The sequence below is a fragment of the Sturnus vulgaris genome, chromosome 3 (assembly GCF_052056855.1).
Source record: "Sturnus vulgaris isolate bStuVul1 chromosome 3, bStuVul1.hap1, whole genome shotgun sequence".
Taxonomy (NCBI): domain Eukaryota; kingdom Metazoa; phylum Chordata; class Aves; order Passeriformes; family Sturnidae; genus Sturnus; species Sturnus vulgaris.
This window is the reverse complement of record NC_142245.1, coordinates 81867919-81881223: the sequence shown is the minus strand read 5'-3', so window position 1 is coordinate 81881223 and position 13305 is coordinate 81867919. Positions and strand designations below refer to the sequence as shown.

Sequence of the window (13305 nt, the reverse complement as noted above, 5' to 3'; positions counted from 1 at the left end):
AAACTGTAGCCAGCAAAACACAAAGAAAACAGCTGTAAAGATAAAGCACGGGCATCTAGGAATGGCAAGTATTCACCAAAAATGAATTTACCAGCTTGAATGGATGCATTTTCTTAAACTGGTATTCTACAGAATCAGTTTTGACAAGTTAGACAAATGACAAAATTAAAAAAAACAACCAAAACCAAAACAAACAAACAAAAAACAAACAAACAAACAAACAAACCTACTATTACTTTGAAAACAAGCAAGGAACAGTTTCACAGTTGCTGAGAAAAGAGGACACAAACAGCCAGGAAAGAGAGCACTAGGGAAGGTTCAGAGGCACAAAGCATAAACAGGTCAATCTTTTAAAACTTAGAGAGACATAGACAATCTCTGTAAACACCATTTTCTCAATAAGAGTGCTGCTACAGCAGCATTGATTTTAGGAAGGAAGTCAAATGCCATCAATCACTTCCCAAAAGGGAAGAACTCCAGATGCCCTCAAACAGAACCTAATGGCCAACACAGCTGTACCTGTGTACCTGAGGTCATGGCTAACAAAGGAAACTTCACAAAACCTCACACTTAAGAGGTAAACACATGAAATACAACTTTCTCTGGAAAAATATTCCCCAGAACAACAACATACATTCTGCAAATTATAAAGACAACCCTAGCGCAACAGGGCTGGGATTAATTAATGACTGACTTATTTTTATGACTTAGCAGATAGTCTTCATTTTGGAAGGTGTTTAAAATATTCACAAGCAGAAGCTGCAGGGATATTCACATGGTCCGAATTTGTGAAAACAAACTCCAGTTGCTGAGCGGTAAATCTTGTAGTTAGATATAGTCTGAGAATAAGCCAAGACTGCCTGCAGCCCACAGCAGAAGTCTGTCATCCACACTAGTTTAGGAACCTAGGGCCTGATTCTGGAGCTAGTACTGTTTAACATCTTGACTAACAACCTGGATGATAGGCTAGAGTGCTGCTCCCTCAGCAAAGGTGATGATACTAGACCAGGAGGAGTGGCTGTTAAGTCAGAAGGTTGTGATGACATTCAAAGGGACTTTGACAGGTTGGAGCAACAGGCTGACAGGTACCACAAAGTTCAACAGAGGGAAATGCAAATCCTGGCCCTGTGGAGGAACAACCTGGTGAACTGGTACAGCTCAAGGCTGAATGACTAGAAGCACCTTAGTAGAAAAGGACTTAGGGCTTCTTGTAGACCACCAGATGACTACAAGCCACCAAGCTCAGAGTTAAGAATGGTGAAAGCATCCAGGGCTGTGGGTGGGAGTATTGCCAGCAAGCATTACTCAGCACTAGCAAACCACAGCTGGAGTGCTGGGTTCAGGTCTGGACTCCCAGACAGATAAGGACATACAGGAGAAAGTTCAGCAAAATATGAAAATAATGACTGAGGCATCTGACATTCAAGGAGAAGCTGAGAGAGCTGGGATGTTTAGCCTAGAGAAGGTTTGGAATGGGGGAGGGGGACAGCATGCCTTATCATACATAATAAATACCTGACTGGAGGTTAGGGGTAGGGATCACAGGGATCACAGACACTGCTCTAGCTGACCTTGCCTAAGCATGGGGGCTAGACTAGACAATCTTCAGAGGCCACAGTTATTTCATAATTCTATTCTATAATCAGTTGCTATAATACCTTAAGAACATAACATTTTAAAACACAATACAGCAGACAGATTTCAGTTAAGGAACTGGAAGAGACAGCAGCCTCCATGAACTGTTTCTGTTCTGCTTCTTAGAAGAATATCAGCAGAGCTGGCTAGCAAAAAAATCTCATTCACTTATGTAACTGACAAAAAAGTAAAAAACATTGGGGAATACCTGTACCAGGGAAGACCCCCTGTAAGCAAATATCAAAGATACAGATATACACACATGGACTAGAGAATTGAATACTTTTTCATATATCATGTACACAGCTTCCAGTTTTCTAGAGAACAGAATCATACATACAATGCTAATAAAAACATCTGCTTTTTTCAAGTTTAATGAAAACTTCCCCACTCTGTAAGGGGACAGCACATGATAGAAATATTTATCAGTTATCAGACATTCAAAAATTAAAAACTACAAGAGCCACCATCTTTCTGTTTGAAGTCTTGTACAAAGCAGAGAGTTATCTCTACAAATGGCTAGTCACTATAATTTTAAAAGATTGCATTTAAAATGAAAAATTCCCTGCCTTAAAAGGTTTGTTTTTAAACAGCCCTGAACCACAAGTATTTCATTTTTTCACACGGTTAAAGAGACCCTAAACATCTCAAACACTTCTTCCCTTTGCTGTAGTTGTGAAAGCAGGAACAGAAGGAAGAACAATCAGTAGATGGGAAGAAACAGCAACTCTAAGAAAGGAAAAAGGGGAACTGAGCAAAAGCCCTGCTCTAAAATACTAATGAAAAGGAGTCACTTAATAGAATACTCCATATCATGAATTTTTTATCTGTTAAATATAAGATTAATTTCTAATTACAACTCCATTTTCCCTTGTTTTATGTTCTCTAATATCAATTGATACAATTATTGCAGGGTCTATTTTCAGAGTATCTTTAGTCTGATCACTCTCTGTTTTTAAGAACCTGAGCCTGATATCATCCACACAAACAAGTCTTCAACGAAGTCCACAGCTAATCAGAGATCCATACTCAGTGCTGATTTCTGCATGGGCAAAGGTAGACCTCTGTATTAACAGAGACAACCTTCAAGTAAATCAATGCACTGCAATCTAAACACAAGCCTCAAGAGGCATTTAGTCAAGTTTAAAAACACACTTTTACACAAGCAATACAACTCTAAAAATTGTAGATGCCAAGGAAAACTACTGTTGCAAATCACTCACCTTCAGTAAGGACAAAACACAATCAATGTATCCATAAAATATACTTCTGTGCAAAGCCGTCCATCCAGACTCTTTGTCTTTTGCCAAGAGATCCACTCCTTTGGTCTCAGCCAACCAGTCCAGCACACCTTTTTTGCCACAAGATGAAGCAAGATGTATAACGTTTCTACCAAAGGCATCTTTGATAGTTGCAGCATTGTAGCAGTAAGAAGAGAGAAAGGCCTTGATCTGACCTTCACTTCCTCTGGTAACTACAGAAATAACATCCAAAGCATGCTGTAGAGATCGACACTTTGAAGTGCACTCGGGCATGTAAGAATTCATCTTCACTTCTAAAGCTGCTCTTCTCCTTAAGGGGAACAACCCTTAAGTGTATCAAGGCACTCCAATTCAGTACACAACACAGTGCCTTAGAAAAATTGTAATTCCAAAGATGTAAATCCAAGTTTATTGAGCTGCCATTAGAAATCTTTGTACTGTTACGTTTGGCACTTGATCCAAATAAATATTTATAAATATATATTTTTAGAAGTCTTATTTCACCATCTTATATAACAAATATTCTTGTCCATAGAAAATTCCAAAAGTGAACTACCTCTAGCGTGCAGAGGGGGATTCCCCCTCCACACTACCTTATTCTTCTAAAACTCCATAATTGCAAGGGAGACCTGAAAGAGAGCAAACCACAACAGATTAGTAAACAAGAGCATTTTCCCCCTGCAACTGTACTATTTAACTGCACATCAAATTAGCAAGCACCGACAATGTAACAAGGGCTGACTGACCTGCCCCATGCCATTTGAGCTTATATTCAGACATTCAGTCATATTAAAAAAGCATTACTCCCTTCCCCACCCTAGCCTCCAAAGGCACCTCCTACCTTTCTTTGACATAAACTGTTTAGGCCACAAGGTAAACTAGATCTAAAAAAGTTTGCCTTCCTAACCTCAGGGTCCTCAGGATACTGACTGTTTAGTTTCTAATTGTATTATTACTTTGTGATCAGAAAGCAAGAACTGAAATAAAAGACTAGATGGGGAGAAGCCATCCACCAAAAAATCCCCTCACCTGCAGAGCACACCATGGCTAAGAGAGGCATTGTTAGTAACATGGCAGGAGGGACCACTAGTCCTCACAGCCTAATAAAATGATTATTTCCCACTTTCTCTTCCCTGGCCTGAATGGCTACCTATGTCCCCGCTAATTCTAATCTGCAGAATCAATTGGAAGGCTCCTTTTCACCACTCCCAGAGCTCCTCACAAAGGTGGGACGGAGGATGGCATCAAAGCAAATAAAAGTAGCTTGTACAAGAGACATGAATTGAGGCTGTTAGCACTCATGCAGGGCTAAGGTCTAAGGCTCCTGAAACAGGCAAGAAAAAATCAAGGTCTAAGCTGGAAGGGGTAAGGGAGAAAGAAGAAGGAAAAGGAAGCAAAAGTGATAATTCTTCTTCATGAAAATATATTCACAGTCTGGGGCACACAGCACTTCTGCTTAGCTGTGCATACTTATCTTTAGCATATACATCTTTCTCTGGCATCCCTTTTCTCAAAAGTAAAGGAGGCCTGACAGAAGCACTCACCTAGCCTATGAAATGTGTGCAGTTACAGTCAGAAGTGTCACAAGAAGTGCAGACTGCAGTATAAAAATCACACACAAACGCAGAAAATAGAAAAAGTGAATTACATACATCCCTACGTGTATCATTGATTTAGTGTGAACTATTAAGACCCCCAAAAAATCACAATTCAGTCTTCCAGATGTAAGTTAAAACTGAGTGAAACAGTATTCAGTACATGGTTTTGTTCACTGTACAAAATGTAATTTAAAGTTGTTCTATCCACAAGTAAAATATTCCAAGAGAAGCTGAACAATGCCATCCTGAAAGCTAAAGAAATAAAACTAAAAATGTTAACAAACCCTCAAAGTGGGGAATGGGGGAGAAGAGGGGGGAATAAGACAAGGACACACACAAAAAAAACCCAACAAAACAAACAAAACTCCCCCATCCTACTCAGCTTAGCAGTCATTATATAAACGTTCACATCCTACTCCTTGACTCCAACCTCATCAAAAAGGTTGAGCTTAGCTTCCATTGCTTTTTATCCACTGAATGTATAACCATATTTTCGTAATATCTTTAAGTGCAAAGACACATCAGAAAAATATGATTTTGTTTGGAAAAGAGAAATCCCAGTCCTTCTCCTGTTTTAAGAATCAAGATTTCCATAAAGCTGCAAGTAATCAGTTTAGAGCAAATATTAGTAATGGAATCTAAACTTTTATGAAAAAAAAAAAATACAGTCCAGAGTATTCATTTGAGTACCTCATAACAAAGCCTTCAACAATTTCTTTTCTACCTCACTCAGGATTACAATATTCAGAATGCAAATCTATAGACCAGAAGTTGTTCAGTGTATATCTTCAAAAAAAGTTCAAAGAGCATGCAAATGAAGAAGAAGAAAAAAAATTTTATTCACTACAATTTAGTCCTTCATCCCTGACCAGGGGTAGCACTCAGAAGTCTTTCCAAGACCAGAAATGACCACAACTGTTCAGCTTAGATTTATCACAGCAAGCTTCAGTTCACTCTACAGAGCATTTTTCAAACAACTTACAAACTTCTGCAGCCACACAAGAAATTTATCATATATATGTGTGGACTTTTGTCCTCTGACCTTCTCAAGCTTCAGACTACAAAAGGAAGTAAATCACTGTAAACAGGTTTGGAAAAAAGCTCTGATTTCAAGAACACAGTCTGACTTGTTCCTCCAATAAATCAAAGGGTAATAGGTAACTATTAGCACACTCAGACTGCCAGCACATCAAACACCCTTCTAAAAATAATAATTAAAACCAAACCAAAACACAAAAACAAAAACAAAACAAAACAAAACAAAAAAACCCCTACAAAAACATTTCAAGATCTACAGGAAAAATTTATCACGTTACCAATATGATACTAGACAATAGAATTATGTTGTGAAAGAAGTAAAAATTTTATGCATGCCTTGTAAAGCACATCTTAAATATAGCTCATTGTTTAAATATTATCATTAGTGCTACAAAGGAAAATAAAGGTAAAGAGAAAAAGAATATTAAGAAAAATCACACAAGGGAGACACAAGGTTGACTAATCTGTTAAGCTGGTATGAAATGGCACCACCACCCAAGAAAGCATTCCTGCTGTCTTCTGTGCCATGCCTTCCTTTGTGCAGATCCACACCTATCTAAGGCACTGAACTGCATGAGAAAATGATCCATAAGAAAGCAAATCCTGACACTTGTATCATTACAAAAAATGAACAGAGAGGTCAGACAAAAACTTATTGAAGGCACCTGAGCTCCAGCCTATTAAACACCGAAATAATGTGAATAACAAATCAAACATTAAAAGAATAAAAAGTCCGCTAGTAAACAGAAGTACAAACTTGCCTATCACACACTAGTTCCATCACAGTGACATTTACTGCAGCTATGTGAAACCTGACTCTGCTGAATTATTTCTTTATAAGTCATTCCAACCCAGCCTTTCTTTACTGTAAACATTACAAAACTAGATACTATATTAGTATATTGATAGATACACCTTAAGCTCAAGACAGAAGGCTGTAGATCAAGTTTTCACCTCTCCATAATTAGGGCCGTCACACTAGTACACTGCCACATTGTAACAAAATCTGAAAAAGGGTGAAAATTAGAACTGACTGTTACACAAAAGTAGTCCTAAAGAGAAACCTTAAAACTTTCAAATTGCAAATCGATGAGCAGGTCTGTGTGAAAACCCTTCTGCTACCAAATGTTTATTTTTAGTATACAGAGTCTCAGCTGAAGAGTGAGCACCTAAAACAAGCACAAAACAGGATGTAACAGCATTTTTTAAACTTTGAATTAAGATGATCTAGAACATGGTGCCCTTTTGATTACGTGTCTCCACTTTTATTTGCACTTATTTCTGTAGGCTTCTCAGCACGAATCACATCCATGTTATAATACCAGTGTCTTCTCAATGCCGTAATTATTAAAAGACATAAAAAGCTAAATAAGGCTATGTTTTTAACACTTTTATGATACAGTAGGTATTATCTGGAATTCAAATATTTTTTTAAAACTGATTCCTAATTAAAATTATAGAAAAAAGTTGCAAAATATTAAGGAATTAGAGCAGTGTTCAGAGTATCCCAAAATCATTCAATCCCAAAATCAAAAATTATTTCAGCAGCAAGTGGGATTTTAACTCTCAGAGACATGAGCTATTTATCATACATGTACACAGCCCATGAAAATTTGAAAGATTGAAACCAATTTGGAAGCAATTCTTCAGTAGCAAGAAAGTGTTTGTGGTACCTTGCCTTCTGCAAGTGAGTAGGTAGAGCTGTCTCACTCAGCTCTCCCCCTCAGAGAAGGCAAAGCACCACTGCACCAGAGCTGTCAGACACCCTCCAAGAAGGAGTGTGTCAGATGTGTCACCTGACCCTATGGAGGCAGAACTCCTACAGCAGAAAAACCAACTCTACCTACTGAAGTTGTCTCAAAAATCTGTTTCTCTCAAGAAGTCACTACAAAAATCAAAGCTGTCACACCTCTCCTGAGCATGAAGTGAACAAAGATTCTACAAATACCTTTGTGACTAAGGATGATGCTGATAGATTTCATTTCCTGCAAACAGCAGACATGAAATCTCAACATTTGGGAATAGTGAACAGAGTTGGCAGAAGCCTCCCACTGTGAAGCTCCAGAAACGTCTCTGCGTCTCATATTCGCTATCAACACATTCCCAATTTTCTCCTTTTCCAGAAAGCATTTCCACAGGGGTTATGTGTGCTCGGCTCACAGGCACAAGGAAACAAGAACCAACCCTCACCTCGTGATTGGCAGGCTCAGTGTATGTTTCTAGCATCCAGTCTGATTTGATACTAGAACTCCCATCTGTGGTCCTTCCAATTCTTCCTGATGAACGCCTAAACTCAGGTATTAGAGCTACCAAAACCTGGCTAACATGGATGTGGATACTGGTACCAAGACAGTGGCTGGTAGCTGCTGCTGTGCCATTTTTCATTTAATACAAACAGTGGTCTAACATGGAAGTGAAAGAGAATACAGAAGATATTCAGCTACTCAGAATTCAGTACCACCCAAAGACAGATTGCTGGGTTTGCATCTTCCATGTGCACTGCATTAAAGTAACTCAACTGTCAAATTAGTCACGTGGCCCTGAAACCCATCCTTGGGCTGCTTTTCTAAAAACGTATTTCTCAAGACCTTAAAATCGGTATAACTTCATTCCATTCACAGCTTTTCTGTCGGGGTTTATTAATTTTATTTTTTCAGTGATACAAATTTTACTAAACATCAGTCACATCTAAAACGCACATGGTGAAAAATTACCTAGCTCTCCTAACATGGGTCTCGTAAAACAGAACTAAGTAATGGTTTCTATTTTTCATATAAAAGAGCTCTCCTCGTCAATCCTAACATTCTTCCTAAAAAAAAAAAAAAAAAAAAAAAAAAAAAGTAAAAATAATATGGCTTTTCTGAAGGTACTAAACTAATTTTATTTTCCTTTTGATAATAAGTTGCTAATAAGTGAAGTGAGAGATGACTGGCAACACTACACATGAACGTTAAGTCCATCCTTATAAGGGTATTACAATATCTTAAATATTTCCAGTGTGGAATGGAAGGGGGCTGTTTTATAAACAAGCATGCTGACATTTCTCCACGTTTGTCCACTCACGTTTGTTTCATAACATCACAAAAGACCTGTAACCATAACAGCACAGAAATCCTGAAAATATTTGTACCTAAAGCAAACTTCACTACACAGTCTACTTGATTAGCAGGCTAATAAAAAAAAGGCTTACAGAAATAAAGCCATGGGAATTTGCTATCATGTTACCACTTTTCCAGGACATTCTGTTAACTATATTCTTACCTAAAGGCAACTCTCACTAATACATATTAAAGTCACAGTTTAGAATCTGACAAAAATGACTAGAAAAGTGAGTCTAGGTAGTAATATAAGAGGCCTAGCACTGGCATTTTCCTCAAGGAAACACAGATAAATTCCTAGATAAACAAAGCAGGTACACCTTTCAGGTACAGGAGGCACATTGTCCTAGCCTTTAAAGAGCTATTATTTAAAGACTATTCATTCCTGCTCAGACTACATATCCACAGTTAGTTTAACCTGTTCAGAAATTCCTTGTGCATTTGTTGAAGAATGGGAAAAAAAATTATGCTTTCCAATCCCTTGAACACAAAATGTATTTTATGGGGAGAAAAGTGATTGAATGTACAAGGAAAAACAGGTCAATCTAAGATACGCAGTAGCTTAGTGGTTTAGCAGCCTGAAATTCCCAGAGAGAGACCTTTAAAAAAGCAGCTTCTTCTTGACTATATAACAGAAGCATTGAGAGACAAAAAACAAGGGTTCTGCTCTCCTCAATGCACAAAATATCAAACTGAGTCTTGCTTCCAGTTCAGATACCAAGTTTTAAGAGAAGCAAGTAAGTAGAGAAAAATTTGGAAAGAGCCACTAGGATTCAGAATGTTTATGGAACAACCCGTGAGTACAAGCAAATTGGATCTCTTTTCTCCTTCAGCTGCAGCTTCAGCAGACTGCCTAGAGCCCTTGCATAAGGCGTCTCTTACACAAAGAAAAAACATCAAAACTCCAGTCCATTTTACTCCTGACAGTGGACGAAGAGTCATTCATTCAAACATCATAAAAGACTCAGACAATATGTCAGGAAGGATTTTCAAATGACAAATTGAATGCACACAAGGCTCTCAAAGCAGTTTAGACAACAAGCGAACTGCTCAAGTTACAAATAAATGGGACCTGTCCAGAAGTAAAGCTACGAAAGAAAACCAACTTGCTTTGAAAGACATCACATTCCACTATGCCCACTATGTCCTTGGGGCCACAGCAGATCCAAGCTGCTTCATTTACTGGGATGGGGCCTCCGTGCCACCACTGGGCACAGGTACACCCCAGAACAAGTGACTTTTAAAGGCTCTCTCCAGATTTTCTGTAACTTTGTCCTTCACAGCAACAACAGCATAAACCTTATCAGAATGAGACATTCAGTAATCCAACAACCCTAATTCAGTTGCTCCTAGCTGAGCTAAGCAGCACTGCCAATTAAAGGCTGACACATCTGTCAAAAAAAGACCAAAGTACCATTGGCAGCTAAATTCAGCTACAAACGTCAGAGCACATCTATTAGTTGGGAATCATTGTACATAAACATTAAACTGTGAAATACTGCACTGGGCTTATCTAGAAATACTCAGGACTGCTTATGTTTAATAACTTCATATTGTTTAAAAAAATTAAAATAAAGTGGTATAGACAAAAGTACAGTGAGTGCAGCTACAGTCACTTTCACAACCCAAGACCTTGGTATAGGCTTTGTTGAAACAGATAATGCTAAAGGGAAGTTAAACACAACAAACCACAAGTGTGTCCTAGAATTTCACCACACTTCAAAACATATTCGATAAATCCATCAAGGACTTTTCCATCTTGAGAAGAAGTGACGTTTTTGAACTAACTGTGAACTTGTTGTACAGTTTTATTGTAGACTACCCACACCAGATGTTGGTGGGCGATTACTGCTTTTTGTAAACCACAAACTGTGATCAGTTTCCACGAAGACAGACAACTATACTGACCACATAACCAAAACAAGAGCTGTATTCCGCCTAGGAAGACTGCATGGAAGTATCCTTTTAAGATAACTACGAGACCTCGGCTCTCCAGTGCTTACGCTGCTGGTCTAATCCAGCAGCACCGTGAGCTGCTACCAAAAACAGACAAGTATCACCAAGAAGGCGAGAAACACAACAGGCTTTGCCTGAATCCACAGCTAAGGAAAACGGGCAAGAAGCTCCTACCAATGTCAGAGCAGGGGAAGGTCCTAAGTGTTTCAGGGAGCCACAGAGAGCCCAGGGGCAGGCAGAGGGGCAAGGGGCCATTCTGACTCCCACTACACGCGTCCACGTAGCCGAGGAGCAACGAGCGACACAAGAGACTTATTGATACAGGCGGCCGAGCCACGAAGCCGGTCCCCTCCCATCCTACGTGGCCGACTGCCCTTTCACCTTCCCTATCTGCCTTGCCCGGACGTCTCCCCATTCCTTCAGCCGCCCACCGCCGCCGTCCCGACCCCTCCGACAGGACCCGTCTGCCTAGCGGCTCCCCCGCCGGACGCGCCGGCCCGCCCCTCACCAGTCGCTAGATGAATGGACTCGGGCGGGCAGGGCGGGACGCGCGCTGGGCAGCGCGGGGGCTCATCCTCAGTGACTCCGGGGCAGGGCCAGGCTAAGGGTGCAGCTGCTACCGCGACAGCTCCGCCGGCGACAGCGACGGCGACAGGCGGGGCCCGCGGCTCTCAGCAGGGCGCACCGACAGCAACCGCCGCACCCACGAAGAAGCGAAACGCCGATTGGCCACGGCGCAGCCGCACCTCTCGCGCTGATTGGCTGCGACTGCCGCCTCGGCCCCGCCCTCCCGCGGCCGAGCCCGGATTGACTGACAGGAGGGGGGCGGGGCCCAGACGGGGGGCGGGGCCCGGGGCGGGGCGGCCTTGGTGCTGCAGGGGTTGAACCCAGATGGCCGCCGGTGGTGTGGGCTGGGGTGTAGCTCCTTGTGTCGGGAAAGGGAAGGGGCTGGAGCTGTCGGGAGAGCAGGGAAGCAGTGAGAGCTGAGGGGCCTCCTCCTGGCAGTCGTGGCGGGAGAAGCACCGGGTCTTGCTGCGAAGGAGATGGTGGGTTTATGGTAAAGGGCTCAAAAGCAAATTGTGAAATACCCAGCCTGTAGGTGCCCTCAAAGTAATGGGGAGAAAGCATGGAGAAGGCTGTGCCGCTTCAGACTGTGTTAAACCACAGCATTTTCTCTCTCTGGCAGAGCAAGTGGTCTAATGTATCAGATACAGCTTGTTTTTTTGTGAGGCTTTTGACACCATCTCGGGGCAGTCCCGTAAGCAAACCTGGTGTGTGCACAAGGTTTCCACACTGCTCTTGTGACTCCGTGAGGGCTCACTTCTGTTTGGTGGATGTCTTGGATGATGCAATAGGTGGCACAGATTACAAATTAATCTGGAACAGGATTAGGGTGTGCTGTTTAAGGGCAGGAAGCTGAACCCAAGACAAGCAGTACCCAACATAAAATACAGGGTAAAACAAACACACATCACCTTAAAAGAAAAGATGTATTTTTTCCAAGAAATACATAATGATGTATTGATAGTAATGTAATGGCCAGAGTTCCTATGTGTTCTTTAAAGCCACAGTGTTATCCCATGCAGCGTCAGCACTGTGACCTTAAAACAACCTAGCTATCTTTAAAACCACAAAACAGTTGAAAGAAAAGTTATTCATGTCCTTGAGCAGCAGTTCAGTTAGGGAAAGATTGAGGATGAATTATGTATACGTGAATCTCAAGCATTTTTACCAGTGCCATCTGATTCAGTTAATGTGAACTATACAATCTTCTCTCTGATTTTCTCTGTATAAATGCTCAGTTTGCCAGCAGTCATTCACCATTGTACCTAAACCTGCAAGCTACATGAAAATATATTTATGCATTATTTTCCCAGTGATAATTTCTTAGTGCTTCAGTTACAAATAAAGGTCCGGAGGTGGCTTTGCTCCAAGTCTGCTGCCAGCTGGCCTAAGAACAGAAATGACCATCTGGGGAGATAAAGAGGTCCAAATACAGCTGAAGTCAGTTGTAAGCAATGCTTTGTTGCATAATAACAAATTCAAGTGAATAACCTGGACAGACTTTGGAGCAGCAAAGACCATGGTGGAAAGATGAAGAGGCTTAAAGTAGAATAATGTCTAAGATTCTATATTAAAAAAATTATTTCTGGAAGTGGAACTGCCGCTCAGGTATTTCATAATAAATACTACTGTAAAGAATAGAAAACTGCAGCAAGGGACACAGAAAAGTGGGAAAATAACAGTCATGCATAGGACCTGATGGAGTCCAAGTCAGACAAAACCTTGACAGAATAACCAAAGGCTTTTAGCAATGGTTTTCTATGTAAGAGTTTTATCCTCTTTGCAGGACTTTTAATATATTCGTGGAAAAATAAGATATTAACTGCTTTGCCTGTTGTTTATTGTTTGGGTTTTTCTAATTGACCCCAGCCTACAGGTCAGTAATAAAAATTCCTGCAATCTTGTACTGCCTCTGCAAAAGCAGCAGCAAACTAATGAACACCATTCACAGAACCAGGATGCTGCAGCTTGATTTGCAGAGCTATGTTGAGGTGCTAAAGTAATACTGTAAAACAAAAGTAACTCAAACAGGGTAACTTGAGCCTCTGTTTAAATTACTTGTTTTGGTTTGGGTTTTTCTACTGTGGAAAATTGCAACACCATTGCATAAAAATATACTATTTTAAGTCTTTTGGAAAAAATTACAGGATATGG

At 40.5% G+C, this 13305-nt stretch overlaps 1 protein-coding gene across 2 annotated transcripts in view; it reads right to left on the bottom strand.

Annotated features, from left to right (window-relative positions):
* The window catches only part of IBTK (inhibitor of Bruton tyrosine kinase), a 54011-nt gene extending 42725 nt beyond the window's left edge, over positions 1 to 11286 (bottom strand). For both annotated transcript variants that reach the window (XM_014877810.2, XM_014877811.2), the window contains exons 1-2: positions 11096 to 11286; positions 2859 to 3526 (exon numbers count right to left, since the gene is read on the bottom strand). In XM_014877810.2, coding sequence (XP_014733296.2) covers positions 2859 to 3182 — 324 coding nt within the window. In that variant the 5' untranslated portion in view covers positions 3183 to 3526; positions 11096 to 11286. The remainder of the gene's footprint in view (positions 1 to 2858; positions 3527 to 11095) is intronic.
* Positions 11287 to 13305: the final 2019 nt, after the last annotated feature.